Source organism: Gossypium hirsutum, chromosome D07, assembly GCF_007990345.1.
Source record: "Gossypium hirsutum isolate 1008001.06 chromosome D07, Gossypium_hirsutum_v2.1, whole genome shotgun sequence".
In the NCBI taxonomy this organism is placed as follows: Eukaryota; Viridiplantae; Streptophyta; class Magnoliopsida; order Malvales; family Malvaceae; genus Gossypium; species Gossypium hirsutum.
The window spans coordinates 9,386,846-9,402,183 of NC_053443.1; the positions used below are offsets into that span (position 1 = coordinate 9,386,846).

General features: G+C 30.8%; 2 protein-coding genes across 2 annotated transcripts; one reads left to right on the forward strand and one right to left on the reverse strand.

The window, feature by feature from the left end:
• The first annotated feature begins 2,770 nt into the window (after nucleotides 1-2,770).
• LOC107953942 (glutathione S-transferase F12) lies at nucleotides 2,771-5,130 on the forward strand. Its single transcript, XM_016889388.2, has 3 exons — nucleotides 2,771-3,088; nucleotides 3,187-3,235; nucleotides 4,488-5,130. The coding sequence occupies exons 1-3, from the start codon at nucleotides 2,942-2,944 to the stop codon at nucleotides 4,934-4,936; spliced, it is 645 nt and encodes a 214-aa protein (XP_016744877.2). The 5' UTR covers nucleotides 2,771-2,941; the 3' UTR covers nucleotides 4,937-5,130.
• A 1,177-nt stretch (nucleotides 5,131-6,307) lies between these two features.
• LOC107953940 (phytoene synthase 2, chloroplastic-like) lies at nucleotides 6,308-8,115 on the reverse strand. Its single transcript, NM_001327616.1, is given in 6 exon segments — nucleotides 6,308-6,535; nucleotides 6,617-6,809; nucleotides 6,894-7,129; nucleotides 7,242-7,414; nucleotides 7,491-7,541; nucleotides 7,642-8,115. Coding segments are annotated over 6 exon segments (1,257 nt in total). The 5' UTR covers nucleotides 8,069-8,115; the 3' UTR covers nucleotides 6,308-6,358.
• Nucleotides 8,116-15,338: the final 7,223 nt, after the last annotated feature.

The following is a 15,338-nucleotide window of genomic DNA, read 5'->3' on the forward strand; positions in this document are numbered from 1 at the left end:
AGAAGAAACTTAGGCCACCCGAAGGAGAAAAAAGTTGAAGGGCATTGCTTTATTCTTTTCTTTTCGTGGATGTCAGTCTAACAACACAAACAAACGTTCAGACATGTTCCACTCCAACACAATCGTAACTTAAATTCCTTTTGTCTCAATTAATTATTGTGTTTATAATTATAACCTTAATTATAACTCAAGCGAATTCATGATGAATTAAATTGAAAATTGTATAAATTTTATAGATTATACTTTGTAGCAAAAATTAAAAGAAAAGTGTGAGGTTTACTTTTGAATAAATGATCATAACGTAGCCTTACTAATAATTTAATAAATTCAGGTGTAGTTTAATTTATACTGTTTTAAAAAATAAGCTCGAATCTTTATCCTCTTAATTTTTTGTCATTTTTAATTTAAACTTGCATGAATTAGCATTTCATAAAACTAAATATTAAAAAATTTAAAATTTTGTTATTTTTGGCAAACACAGATTGACATAACTACGCAAGCTTATGGATTAAGTTGAACTTATCCTTTCTCCTGCATTTGCCATCGAATTTGGTTTGAAATTCCTTTTCTTGGAGGCTGGGTCTCTTTGATTCATATTTTTAGTTTGAAAAATATATCAGAAATTAAACTTCATGGTTAAAAATGATACTTAAAATAACAAATCAAATTAATATAAAAATAAATAACTTGAGAAGAATGAAATAATAAGAATCATTCATATTTGCCCAAGCTTTGCAATCCCACGAATTTCGGTTATATTTATCCATATTGTATATTGGTAAATTGAATATAAGAATTCAACATCTATTATATAAAAGAGAAAGCAAGCTGAAAAACAACAATCAATGAAGGGACAGGTCTACTCTTACGCTCTCAGTCTAAATGTAACGAATATGATAATATATAAAATATCGTAAAATATTTTTTAATGTTTTTTGAATTAATATTAGCATAGATACAATTTGAAATCCAGCCTAACACAATAAAATTTATATTAATACCATAATCAAACCATTGGAATTGAATCCGAATCATCAAAAAGAAAAAAAAGATGTCATTCTAAATTATGAAAAGGAAGAACCTTAGATCAAATTGCCAGTCGATATTAAATCTAATTAAATTTTCTCATATAAAAAATATTCATAAAAAGAAGAACAAGAAATTCATGCACTACGAGCCAACCTCTCTCGAAATTCCTCTTCGGATTTTTGTCTTTCAAGCCTCCAAATTTCCTTGCACCGATTGATAAATTCCTCTGCTTTCACATCAACTTCCTTTGACAGTGGGATGCCCTCTTCGTCACTTGGATCCTCCCATATTTCATTCTTCTTGTTAAAAAACTCCGTCTCTTCGACATAAGCTGTATGGTTTATGATTGGAAATTATTATTAATTTTGGGATTTTGTAAGACGTTTGATTTTTACTTTGGGTTGAAATAGTAAAACTAAGTTCTTCCACAATTTCCTGGGCACCATTTTCTTCTTCAAGAGATTAAACATGGCTTTTGCAATCAAATTTTGGCTAATTAGCTAACATACATGTCCATATATTCATTTCTAATCCATGTTAATGTTATAAACTGGAAAGATTTCACATCAAAATTAGAAAGATTTTATTTCTTCATTTTTAGTTTTGTTTCCATATTACTATATTTAAATATTATGAAATTATAAAAAGAGGAAAGATTTCACATCAAAATTAGAAGCTTTTCTTTCTTACCTTCGTTTATGTTTCTTTATTATTTTCACAACTATTTTAAATTGGAAATAAAAATGGGTAACTTCAATTCCTTTGGCAAAATTAAACTAAAATTAAGAGGAAATTTTTTTTTTAATTTTTTTCCCATTCATGAATTTATAATTTTAATCATTAAACCCAACTTAAATGGAGAAATTAAATATTTGCATTAAAACAAGGTCTGTTAAAAAAAATCCACTTAATTAAAAATTCCGCATCAATTTCACCTGTCAACTGTAAAATTGGAAATAAAATATAAATAATCTCTGATAAAGGCAGTTTAGTGTCAAAAAGAGAAACACTATTCCTTTATTTATATATTGTGAATTAATTCAAAATTAATAATAATATGTTAAGATTTTTTTTAATTATTCTGAAATAGAAAAAACAAAACAAAACAAGGACTAAATTTAATGTTTGTAAGGAAATTTAAGGAAAATGGAAGAGGATGATTGCTTATGAGATAGACTGACGAGTAAAGAAATGGTTAATTCTGCTATTAGTCTTTATACTTTACAAAAGTTGTGGATTTAACCCATGTACTTTTATTTGGTCATTTTTAGTCCCTATACTTTTTAAATTTTAAAATTTTGGTCCTCACCAAATGACAACTATTAAAGTTTTATTAAGTTAAGTTATTTTCAAAATCCAATGCGATAAACATACTATAATATATGTAATGCGATATCAGCTCGTTATTTCCACATATTACTCACTTAAAATTCAATTAATAGATTAACGGTAGTCATCTGTGTCAAGACTAAAATTTTAAAATTCAAAAAATACAAGGACTTAGAATGATCTAATTGTAGAATATGAACTTAATATACACTTGTATGCATAATACAGAACTAGTAATTAAATTTAACCAAACGGATTTAATTGTTACCGTTTGAGTCGAGATTAAAATTAATAAAATTAAAGTAAGACTAAATATACAATTTTCACAAAGTATAGGGACTGATAATAAAATTTAAGTGAAAGAAATAGAATTGGGGAAGGCTCAAATACTGTATGGAATGTGGAGGGTAGCATAATATTGAATATTAGCACGTGACAACCCCCACAAAGAAACAATATGATGGTGGGTGAGTAGCATTGCCCCATTCCCACTCCCCCAATCTTATATATATCTTAGCAAAATTATAATTAAAACCAAAATCAAAATCCATCAGTTTGTTCATAATAATAATAAAATTTAAGAATGGTAGTGAAAGTGTACGGTCCAATCAAGGCAGCTTGCCCTCAAAGGGTATTGGCATGCCTTCTTGAGAAAGAGGTTGAATTTCAGATCGTCCATGTCGATCTCGAAGCCGGCGATCATAAAAAACCCGATTTCCTCCTTCGTCAAGTACTGCACTGCATGTCTCTTTGCTTTGTTATTCATTGTTATATTATAATATTTACTATTTTTGGTTCTTAGTATTTTGACGTTTTCTTTTTTTGCAGCCGTTTGGACAAGTCCCAGCTATAGAGGATGGTGACTTCAAACTTTTTGGTAAGGTTCTTGGGATGCGTTCCTGTAAGGTTTTAAGGATAAATTATAGTGTTATTAAACTATTAATAATTATTAAATTATTTAAAATTTTTATTTAAGTCAATAAATTATTCTAATGTTTTTTTTATTTAAGTCACTGGGTTGTTAATTTTTTTTTAAATTTGGCTAACGAACTTTATACGACGATTCGGTAATTAGTACAGTAGATCATGGACGAAGATAAAGGGGGCAAGCAGTGACCTTGCTCCTAAGAATAACAATGAAGTGGGGCGAGAGCGAATATTGCTAAATCCATCACAACTCCACAGTTGGCACATTCTACTCCACCATCCACCTTACTCTATTATAGATGTATAATTTTGAAAACTACTATCATCTCCATGGATATTAGATATATCCATCCCCGCTCCGCTTCAATTCAAATTTTGCTACTCATCTTTTATATTTTCGATCTTTTTAAAATCAAGTAAATATTTAAACACAATTCTTCAAAAAAAATATTTAAACATGAAATATATGAGCTTTTTTTAGTATTACATTATTATATTTTTACCTTTTTAATAACTTATATATACAAGGATTAAAATGGCAATCTAGAGCAGGTCAGGATGGGACAAGTAATTACCATAATCACTCCACTCCCACTCCAAAAGAAAAAAGTCCACCTCGCCCCGTCCCGCATCCACTTTTCAAAAGAAAAGGTTCGTTGCATTTGGAGCGGATTGGTTTAGAATCCGTTGAGTGGCTTGGATTCTGCCATCCCTACTTGCTCCCCCAAATGGTAGATTTGCCATTTAATCCCTTAACTTTTATGAAAGTATAGGTTTGTATAATGATAAAATTACACTTTAGCTTCCAATAATTTAAGATTCATCTTTGGCCCCTTCTAAAGCAATTTTCTAGCTTCGTCCCTAGGTGATCAGTACCTATTGACGAGTAGAAGAACATACCAAATATCCAAATTGATCTGATAGCCAATGTCGAAGATCGGAGAAGAAAGTTGTTTAGATTTTGGTTTGTAGATTTGTGATGTTTCGATTGGTGCAAGTGTTGTAAATAGAGAAGGCGGCCATGCATCAACCATTTAAATAGCCAATGACTTAAATAAAAACTTTCAAATAGTTAAATAACCATTTTGTAACTTACTTTTTCAAGTTAAGTGATTAAAACGTAAACTTAGTTTAGTGACCTTGGGTGTAATTTACCCTTTTCATATTTATATTCAAATGTGTAAATATTTTGCTTTTGGCAGAGTCTAGGGCAATCATAAGGTACTATGCAGCCAAATATGAAAAGCAAGGTACAAACCTACTTGGAAACTCATTGGAAGAACGAGCAATGGTGGATCAATGGCTAGAAGTAGAAGCCCACAACTTCAACGATTTGGTCTACACTTTGGTGTTTCAACTGTTGATCCTCCCACGAATGGGCAAGCAGGGTGATACGGTCTTAGTGCTCAGCTGCCAACAAAAGCTGGAAAAAGTGTTGGACATCTACGAGCAACGCTTGTCCACCACCGCCTATCTTGCTGGAGATTCATTCACCTTGGCCGACCTTAGCCATCTACCCGCTCTTCGATACTTGGTCGACGATGTTGGGATGTGGCACATGGTGTCTCAACGGAAGCATGTGAATGCATGGTGGGAGACCATTTCTAACCGAGCTGCTTGGAAGAAACTCATGAAGCTCGCTAATTATTGATCACCTTATATTACTATTTTCATTTATCAAAGAATAAAATTTTAATGTCTTTTGATTAAACTAATCTAGCTTAAATATAGTACTTTTAGTTTAACTTCGAATTAAAAGTTACCATGTAGCTTTATATTATGGTGAGAAAATAAAATAAATAAAAATATGGATAAACTACATTAGTAGTCATCCAATTATTAGTATTTGTTTTTTGGTCACTCAACTATTTAATTTTTGTTGTTTTTGTTCACAAGTACAAGTAGGCTAATGATGGTAGCTTTTAAAATTGACATAATAGTAATTTTAACCCTCAAATTTTATATATTGTATCAGTTTAGTTTTTATTCTAAAATTTCTAACCCTCAACATTTACACATTGTGTAATTTGATTTTTTTTATGACCTTTTCACCTAAAAAGCTGAAAAAAAATTTATCAGCCAATTTTGATTGAAATATATAAAAAAAATGAAAACACCAAAAAATCTCAGGATAATAATTTTTATCTTTTCTCATTCTTTTAAAATTAACCCTCAATGTTACAAAGAAAAGCAAAATTGCAAAAAGAAAAAGGGTAAACTACATCAGTAGTCATCCAACTATATATGGTTTTTTCTTTTTTTGGTCACCTATCTATAAAAAGTTACAAAATGATCACCCAACTATTAGTAAATTTCTTTTTTGGTCACCTAACTATGAAAAGTTATAAAATGGACACGCAACTATCCAATTTTGTCTGTTTTTATCACCAACAGGTGACGTAAAAATGGAAACACCCAAAAATCTAAGATAGTTGAGTGACCGAAAAAGACAAAATTGAATAGTTGAATGACCATTTTGTAACTTTTCATAGTTGGGTGACCAAAAAAGAAAATCACTAATAGTTGGTTGACCATTTTGTAACTTTTCATAGCTAGGTGACCAAAACAGGAAAATAGTTGGAATACTACTAATGTAGTTTACCCAAAAAGAGACCAAATTACTCGATGTGTAAATGTTGAGGGTTAACCTTCTTTAGAATTAAGACTAAATTAACAAAATTTATAAATGTTAAGGGTTAAAATTGCTAATATGCTAATTTTAAAAGCCGTCACCATTAGTCAATTAGTGATCAAAAAGACAAAATTAAATAGTTCGATAATCATCTTGTAGCTTTTTATAGTTAAGAGACAAAAAAATTCAGATAGATGTTACTATTGATACGATGATAAACACCCGTCATAAGTAAAATTTTCTAAAAAACTAAATGTAAGCAACAAATGTAAATCTAACTAGTTTGGTGATTAGAATATTTTAGTCGTATAAATGATTTTAGTATATATACACATATGCTCCCACCAAGCTTCAAATCATTCCCAAAAAATTAATGCTAATATACATGGATCCAAATACTATACAATGAACCATTAAGCTTTATTTGGATGGACAGTGAAATTAATTCCGATGAGAAGAACGAATTGTTGATGGAGCCACGAGAGATCTAACATATGCAACAGGGAGGGCAATTAATTTCTTTGCTTTGCTTACATAAGCTCTCTTTGTAAAGTTGTTATAATCATTGGCCTCTATCTCATCTAATATTTGCTTATATAGCATCAATGATGCCGATACCTGCATTTTAACAATTTAAACACTGATTACTGGTTATTATGTTCCGTGTTACGTCGAAAGACGAGTTTATTGATTACTTACCGGCCATCGACTCGATGCATTTAGCTCTTTAACTCCTTTTTCTGCTTCATGAAACAACATTCTGGCCCTCTTTATTTGTTTCTTCATGAAGTTCCTCCACTTATCTGTTACTTTTCCACTAAAAATGTCCTCATCTGATAGTCCTTCCTGTGCTAACTCATCTTGTGGTAGATAAATCCTTCCCCTTTGTGCACTGCAGGTACCAAGTTCAAGTACAAAATGTAGTATGAGACTTAAAAAATGTACATTTTAATGCATAGAGCACCATGCAACTTACTCTTCTCCAACATCTCTGAGTATGTTAGTGAGTTGATTAGCTATCCCTAATGCCAATGCAGCATTATACACACTCTCTGTGCTAGCTAAAGATTCAGGTGCAATGCCCATCACAGGCACACTCATCAACCCGACAGTGCCGGCTACATAATAGCAATAGAGATATAGTTCGTCGAAGTTTTTGTATCTCGATTTCCTTAAGTCCATCCTCATTCCTTCTATCATGTCTTTGAAAGGCTGCAAACAGAGTGGAAAATGATCTATGGGTAGCAATATAAGTTGGATGCCAACTAGAAGCTGTTCTCTAGCTCAGTTTAAGGTAAGCACAAGCCAGTCTAATGCAAGTAACCTGAATATTGACTGGAAATTTATTAACCGTGTTGGCTAAAGCGGCATCGAGCATATCAAACGGACGACCGTTGAATAGATCTTCCAACCTTGCTTCCCACCTATCTAAAGCAGTGGGAGTTATATGCGGTGCATTTGGTCCGTCAACGAGCTCATCGGTCCTCCGACACCAGACTGTATAAATGCATATAACATCATAAGAAAGTGATCAAATAATTACTGTCATACATCATACACTTAAAAGACTCACCATAGATAGCCCATATAGCCCTACGTCTTTCAGGGGTCATCAGCAAAGTTCCTAGACAAGGCAAAATTAAGCATAATTGTTTTTTTTTTCTAGTATTTGATCGAAACTCTAATTCAAAGCTACTGTATAACAAGAATTAGAAAAGGCTAACCCAAATAAAAGGTTTTTGCATACTCGGCACAAATTTCACCACAACGATCATATGCTTCATTTAACAAGCTCAAATCACCAGGTACAACAACATCCCCACGAGGTGATCTCAATTGCTTCTTAACCAAAGCTGCCTGTTTCAACACCACATTGTAAACCTTCTCCTCTGATGACATAGCTATTTCACCTGCTGAGCTAGTGGCTGCCATGGTTGACATCACAGTGACCTTCACCTTGCTTCTTCTTAACCCTTCTGAACCAGGAACATGAGTCCTTAAAGAACAAAAATGGGGTTTCCATCTCTGATTCTTACCTTTACCTGCTCTGTGTTGGAACAACAAATTAGGACATGGCAAGGACCGGTTCCCATGATGAAGGAACCCCAAGTTTGATTGGGAAGATACAAACCAAAGCAACTTTAAAGACATGTTGAAACCAAATGGGATCTAAACCAAAGAAAGAACCGTGAGAGAGGTTGATTTAAAAGTTGGTTGTATGTATCTAGCTTCCATTGGATTGCTTCTTCTTCTTTTTGTGTGTGTGTGTGTGTTATTAATGTTATTTCTGTGAAGGCAAAACAATTACCTATTGTTATTATTTTGATGGATGGCTACAAATATTATTAAATGGGGGAGGAGGATAGTGATTTATGAATAATATAATCAAAATGAAACAAATGGTTGTCGGGATTAGGTGTTGGGATCCTAAGACCAAACCCGGTTCTGCTCTTAAATTATTTCTTAATCTTTAATCTTAAAATGTGGGGGCGGATAAACCCAAATGAGATGAAGGATAAAAGCATGAAGGTGAAATCCAGGTAGAGAATGATGTCGACCAATTAAAAAATAGTGAGATCGGGTTTATTCGATAAGGTTATCTAAGTAAGGCATGGCGATTGGCGACACTGTCTGTGAGTATGCGGCAAGTGAAATATAAACACACCATACGGGACTTTTTTTGGTGTTGAAAGCGACTTCGACATATTCAAATTATTGCAATAATAAATATATTAATCGAATTAAAATTCAGTAAATAAAATATACATTTGTTAATTTTTTATTGTCTTCAACGATGGGACATCCGTTCCCTCCAATTGATCCAATTTTAGATAAGTAGATTTTAAATTTGAATTGGAAAAATGTCATGCACATTTTTTCTTTTAATCTTCTAATTATAAATTTTTTATATATCAAATTACTATTTTGAGAATTTTTTTTGCCACAATGATTTCACCCTTTAACTTTATAAAAAACATCATTTTAGTCCTCCACTTATTTTTTTGCATTTTTTAGCATTTAAACTTGTATTATTTGTCAATTCATCGGATGAAAAAATTAACTGACATGGCATCAACGTGGGCCATTAGATATTAATTATTTTTTAAAATTTAAAATATATTTTTAATACTTTTTAATTTTTCAAAATTATTTTTAAAAAATTTTTAAAAATTAATTAATTGTTGGCGTGGCATCCACGTGTATGCCACGTCAGTAAAGTTAAAAGAACATTAACTTTTCCATCAATTTTAAGGGTAATTTGACAAACAGTGCAAGTTTAAGAGCTAAAAGAGACGAAAAATAAATGGAGGGCTAAAATGATTTTTTTTTGTAAAATTGGAGGATCAAATAAGTCATTGTGCCTTTTTTTGGCATTATCTATGTTCATGTTACTGTTCATGTTCGATGTTTGGGATGCCTCTCCTAACAATCTGGTCCCCAAGGTTTGAACTCGCATTCTCTTCTTAGGAGTGCAATGTGTTTTTATCACAACACCAAACACTTGTTGGTAATTTAGATTTTTTTTTTACAAAATATAACACATTCGGTGAGTCAAAAAATGTTAAAATATGTTCCAAATGTTTTACTTTTCGCATGTTTAGAATTTAGTTCTTATAGTTTTATTTTTTAAAATTTTAATCTTTTTATTTTTAGATTTCAACATTAAAATTCATTTGTCTATGGCACAAGGGAATAGTGGTTAAGTCTCTTGTTAGCACCTCAAATAATAAGGTTCAAACTTTGTTGTTGCTCATTTCCCTCCTCAATTTGTATTATGGATAAAAGAATTCAGGTCTATTTATTAGAACTATTAATTTTTTTATTGAATTTGTTAATGTAACATTTTAATGGGGTTAACAATTAAATTTTTATTTTTTCAAAATTTTAAAAAAATAAATTAACTAAATGTACGAAGACTACATGAATTTAGAACATATTTAAACTCCTAAAAACTTAAGGACACTTGAATTGTTGAAGTGGAAAATGCTATGCATCAAAAGCATATCTCCTATGCATGAATTGCGTTCTCCTATACTATTTTGGAAACTTAAGTGCCTTACATCAAAGTAGTTCTTTCACTCACGAAAAGTTTTCTTTGACGCCGATTCAAATTATGCTACTTTACCTTTAATACTGTATAAAAATTTTATTATATCTCAAGCGTTCAATGAAAAAAAATAATCATTGCCAATAAGAAAGGAGTATCTTCAGAATGTCATTAATAACAACCATCATATTCACATAGATCAAATCTTATTAATGTTTTCAATTTTTCAAAGTCAATAATTCTAAAGATGATTACATGGAGTGTATCCAAGCCATACTCTAACTTCAATCTATATTCAAGCTTACGAATGAGGCAATCATGATATAATGGACCAGTTCCAAGCCAATATCTTCTCTTCTAAAACAAAGAAGAGAGACCTCATATAGTGAATACTCTACTTAAACACCATTTCTAAACCTCCATCATCAATAACTTTCCACATAACCTACAATATGAACCATTATTATTTATCCTAACATTTTTTATAACTTAATTGTTATAACAAATATAACAGAAAATATTCTATTATTCTTAATATAAAATAAATATTTATATTTTTTATGATTAATAAATGTATCGTCTATATGCAAACAATAAATATAGATGTGATAAAATAATAATAAACGAGATATATATATATATAGGATCCTAAATTTTTTGAATTAATTATAACCTAAGTGAATGATCTTTGTTTTTGTTAGGTGGAATTCTATTTTATTTTATTTTTTTGACATGAAAAGTCCAAGCATTTCTTTTTTTGACTGAAATTTCAAGCATCTCATTAAAACATCAAACAGTACATAATATAAAGGCTCAAAGTCCAAAAAAATAGGACACTTAGCACAAGACCAAAAAAGCCCAGCCCAAATCCACGAGAAGCAAACCCTAGGCACCTCAAGCGAAGAAGGAGGGGTTTTTTTTTATAAAAATAATATTAAAAAATAAATTAATTACGAAAATAATACGAAAAACAAATTAATTACGGAAATGAGATGTTTTTTTTATAGAGAATATAGGTGTCATTTGAATGGTTGGGGTACCACTTTTTTTAAAATTATTTTTTTATTGGTGTTGCCTGACACACTGACGACATTGAATTGAAGTGTGATAAAAAATCATGAGAGACCCGATAAGAAACATTTCCCTTTAAATTGGCTGTTGAAAAAAAAAAAACTTAAGGACGCATCAAACATGACACAAGGGATAATTGCTTCATAAACCCTTTCTTATTTATTGTTTTCTTTTTAAAACCATGTAACAAATGATATTTTTATCAGTAAATGTTGAACTTATTTGATTGTTTTTAACAATAAGGATTAAATTGATTTAATAATTGAGAGGATTAATTTGATCTGACCATTATAATAGAAGGACCTATAAACCCATTTTCGTAATTAAATAATTTTTTAATATTATTTTTATAAAACAAGCCAAAGAAAGAGTGTAATGAGAGAAGTGAGGTGGAAATTTTAAAGAAAGGGTAGAAAGCGTGAAGAAACAACAACCACAGCTATTGGATTTTGTTTGTGTGATGGAAATATACCAACTATATCACATTCTAAATATACGATTTGACGTATAAAGAGTGCTATGGTCTGTCTGTTTAAGAATGATGGAAACATGGTGTCCACGTTTGTCTTTAAATTATCGAATTTTTATAAAAAACTATTATATATTTGTAATAGGTCAATTTAGTCCGAACTCATAAAAAATAATAAACCTAAAATAATAAAACAAAGTCTAAAATTATATCATTTTGCCCAATCGGGATGACTCATTACATGAAAAGGTTGAAGGTCTATCTACAAGCTTGATGCATATGAAAACATAATCTTCAAGGATATGCAATCATAGATATGATATGTAATCTTAGATATGATATGCAACCTTAGAAGATATGATTTTGTAATCTTAGAGATTTAATTTGTAGATACCTTTTAATCTTAGCCGTTGATGTAATTAATCTGTACCGTTGGATTTGGGAAGGCTCAACTATAAATAGATGCCTCTCACTTCATTGTAAAGGAGGGAAATGGGGAGTAATAATAATTTTTAAGAGTATTTACTCAAATTTCTCTCTCTCTTGCGTTCTTATTTTGTTGATTTGTGTATAATTTATTTATTGATTTGTATATTGTTGATTTCAAATCTCTTTTTCCCTTACTATTAATTTTCAAATTCATTATTTTTAAATTTGTTTACATTTTATTTGGCTTTATATTTTTTTATTTTATACTCTTTGTTTTAAATTCATTGGTATTTGATTATTGATACTATTTAATCCTCTATTTGTTATTTTAATTTTTTTATTAAATTAATTATTTTAATATTATTAATACTATTATGTGACATCATTAATCTTGTATCATTATTATTTTTTTTTATTTTTATATTCATGCGAATGCATCGTTTTTATGTAATATATATTGTTTTATATATAGTATACATATGCTTATATATATTTTATACATATGTTTTTGTTTTTATTTTACTTCCTAACTTTTATATACATATATATACACTTCTATATTTAGTTTCAATTTTTTTTTTACTTTTGTATATATGTACATGTATGTATTTATATATTTTTCTAATGAATATTTATATATATATATACGCACATGTCTATGTTTTTTATTTACTTAAATACAAACTTATATTTTCAACACATATGTTATAATATATATATATGTATATTTATATATTTTTCTTTATTTTCATAAATGCATTATATATATTTTGTTATAAATTCTATTGTCCAAAATTTTATATGTAAACCCATGTGTATGTCTTTTATTCTTTATAATTTCATGTATATATTTTGTACCTTTTTTCTCTTTATATATTTTTTATTTCCTTCATTTGCTTATTGATTTATGTTTTCATTTAAATTTTGTTAATTTAATACTTTACATGTCGTTTTTTTATGTACATTAATTTCGTTTATTTCTATGCCATTGTTGTATTTATTATTGTATTTTACACTTAATGTAGCATTACATCATTTTTTTACTCGCTTTTAAAATTTTCAAAATTGAGATAATACTCGTATTTAGGATTTTCAAGGAAATTGAGCCCCAATGTATTGGGTTCCATTTTTCTTCGTTAAATCTAACAATCGAGAATTACTCATTAATCAAAAAATAAAATGAAAAGCTTGTTGTCGGGAATTTAATATGTTGTATCCTAACGTATTGGATGTGACATATTGATTTCTCGAGACAAAGAGTTTTTTAAAAAAATAATAACAAAGGAAATATTCCAAGTTTAGGATTTTGAGAAATTGTGCCCTAACGTATTGGGCTGCGATTTCTTTATAAATATTAAACAAATGAATATTCTTTTAAATTTTATTACACGAGTATTTTGGACTAATTCATTTTTGAGGAATTAGAATGTCGTGCCCTAACGCATTGGGTGTGACATTTTCTTTCTCCGAAATGATAAGAGTCTTAATAAACAACGTTTTTTAAGTTTTTATTAAGGATCATATTTTTTAATTTTCGACATTAAGAAACTAATTAATTAACTAGGTACCAATTTTAGGCGTTACGAGGGTGCTAATCCTTCCTCGTACGTAACCGACTCCCGGATCCATTTTTCTAAAACTCGTAGACCAAAGCTATTTTTTAGGTGATCCAATCACACCTCAATAAAAAATTGGTGGCGACTCCCAATTTTTGTTTTTTTAAAGTCGACAACTAATTTTTATTTTTTTCCAAAATAGAAATGGTTTCGACAGCTTGGCGACTCCACTGGGGACAAACACGAGAGTCGAGCCAAAAATTGATTAATTTCTGTCTTATGTCGAAAATTTTTAAAAATTCATGAGATCCTTTTGCATTCATTATTTTCTTGCTAAATTGATCTTTGCATTATACATTGCCTGAGTTGAATGATTTTACCCCTCTAAGTGGGAGTGAGAAACTAGTCATTCGTGAGGTTTTCACCTCTGTGCAGGATAGTGGATCACTTTCGGGATACATCCGTACCTATGTCTTCGTAAGATTTTCATCTCCGTTTAGCCATAGGGAAATGTATCCCCCTGAACTAAACTCAGTCTGTATGAGCCTATAATAGGTGAGGATCGAGGAATCTGCTGGTTCAGGTACCCTTACTTCAGAACCGAACCGCATATAGAAGACCTTAGGAGCTCACCCTAGGTAGAGCCACTTCAAACCCCTAGTGGTCACCCGAATAGACGTTCTATTTATTCTTGCTTGCTTTTGCTTTGTACTAACTTGTTTCTTTTTTGTTATGATTACATTACATTTTCATCATAAAAAAGAGATGTTGATTCACGTTCAATTGTGAAATATAGAACTTGTCATAAGAAAATGAGTTTCTTGATAAAATGGAAGACAATATGGTTGTCCGAATATGGTCCAAGAAAACGTGATAAGAGAAGGATGATAGTTTAATGGAGGACTACACGACTATGGATTTAAGATGACAAAGATTATTCAAGAGCCACTGAACTTTCTTAAAGAGAAGCCAACGAGTATCACGAGCATGAGTGAGCAACGAGTTGCGGCCCGGATCGAGCAAAAAAGAGATAGAAGAGACGTCTTTTTGAAGAGTTCGTGAGATTTATCTTAACGCTCGAATGAAGAAGAGGATCGAATGTCTCCGCCTATGAGGGCAAGGCCATATAAATATTCATTTTATGTAAAGAGATTTGTTTTTTAGTAAAGTTTTCTAAATGGAATTGAATCAGAATCAACGTCTCTTTATGCATTCATTGCATGCATTCGCATTACATGACATTATACGCGTTAAAGTCCACTAAAAGAGCCTAATCGATTAAAATCATTCCTCAGTTAACCTGGAAACCAACCAATCAACTAAACACCGTTACGGTACTCGGGCGAAATCAAGAAGTATGGACCAAAGATTAGAAAAGCTCGAACAATTCCAAAAATAAATGCAGGATCAGCTTCAGCAGCAAATGAAGGAGCAGCTCGAGAAGATTTAGCAGAATTTGATGGACAAATTGATGGAACCTTAGAAGAATATGATGGCTAAGTTGACTCAGTTACTGACTGGAGGAATTGATAAAGGAAAGAGCTCTGTGCTTAATGTTGAAGAATGAGACAGTGAGGGACCTGTCTATCCTCCAGGCTTTACCCCTCAGCAAGTTGAGGAATGTCCGCGCAAATCCTCTGTCACCATTAGGCCTCAGCAGTTTCAGGCCAGTGCTTCAATGCCAATGAATTTCAAGTTGGATCAGGCTCTAACCCCTAAGACAACCTTGTCAATATGGCTATTCCTGACTTCGATGATACAGCGGGAAAAGAAAAAGTGAATGATGAGTTACCAAAACAGCTAGAGGAAAAGTATAAATGGCTGGAAGAGAAATTTAGAGCAATGGAA

What these genes read in the sequence shown, in the direction of transcription:
- LOC107953942 (XM_016889388.2), top strand. Translation starts at nt 2,942, where the DNA reads ATGGTAGTGAAAGTGTACGGTCCAATCAAGGCAGCTTGCCCTCAAAGG. An exon ending in CCGATTTCCTCCTTCGTCAA is followed by an intron (nt 3,089 to 3,186) that starts GTACTGCACTGC and finishes CTTTTTTTGCAG; the next exon opens with CCGTTTGGACAAGTCCCAGC. An exon ending in TGGTGACTTCAAACTTTTTG is followed by an intron (nt 3,236 to 4,487) that starts GTAAGGTTCTTG and finishes TGCTTTTGGCAG; the next exon opens with AGTCTAGGGCAATCATAAGG.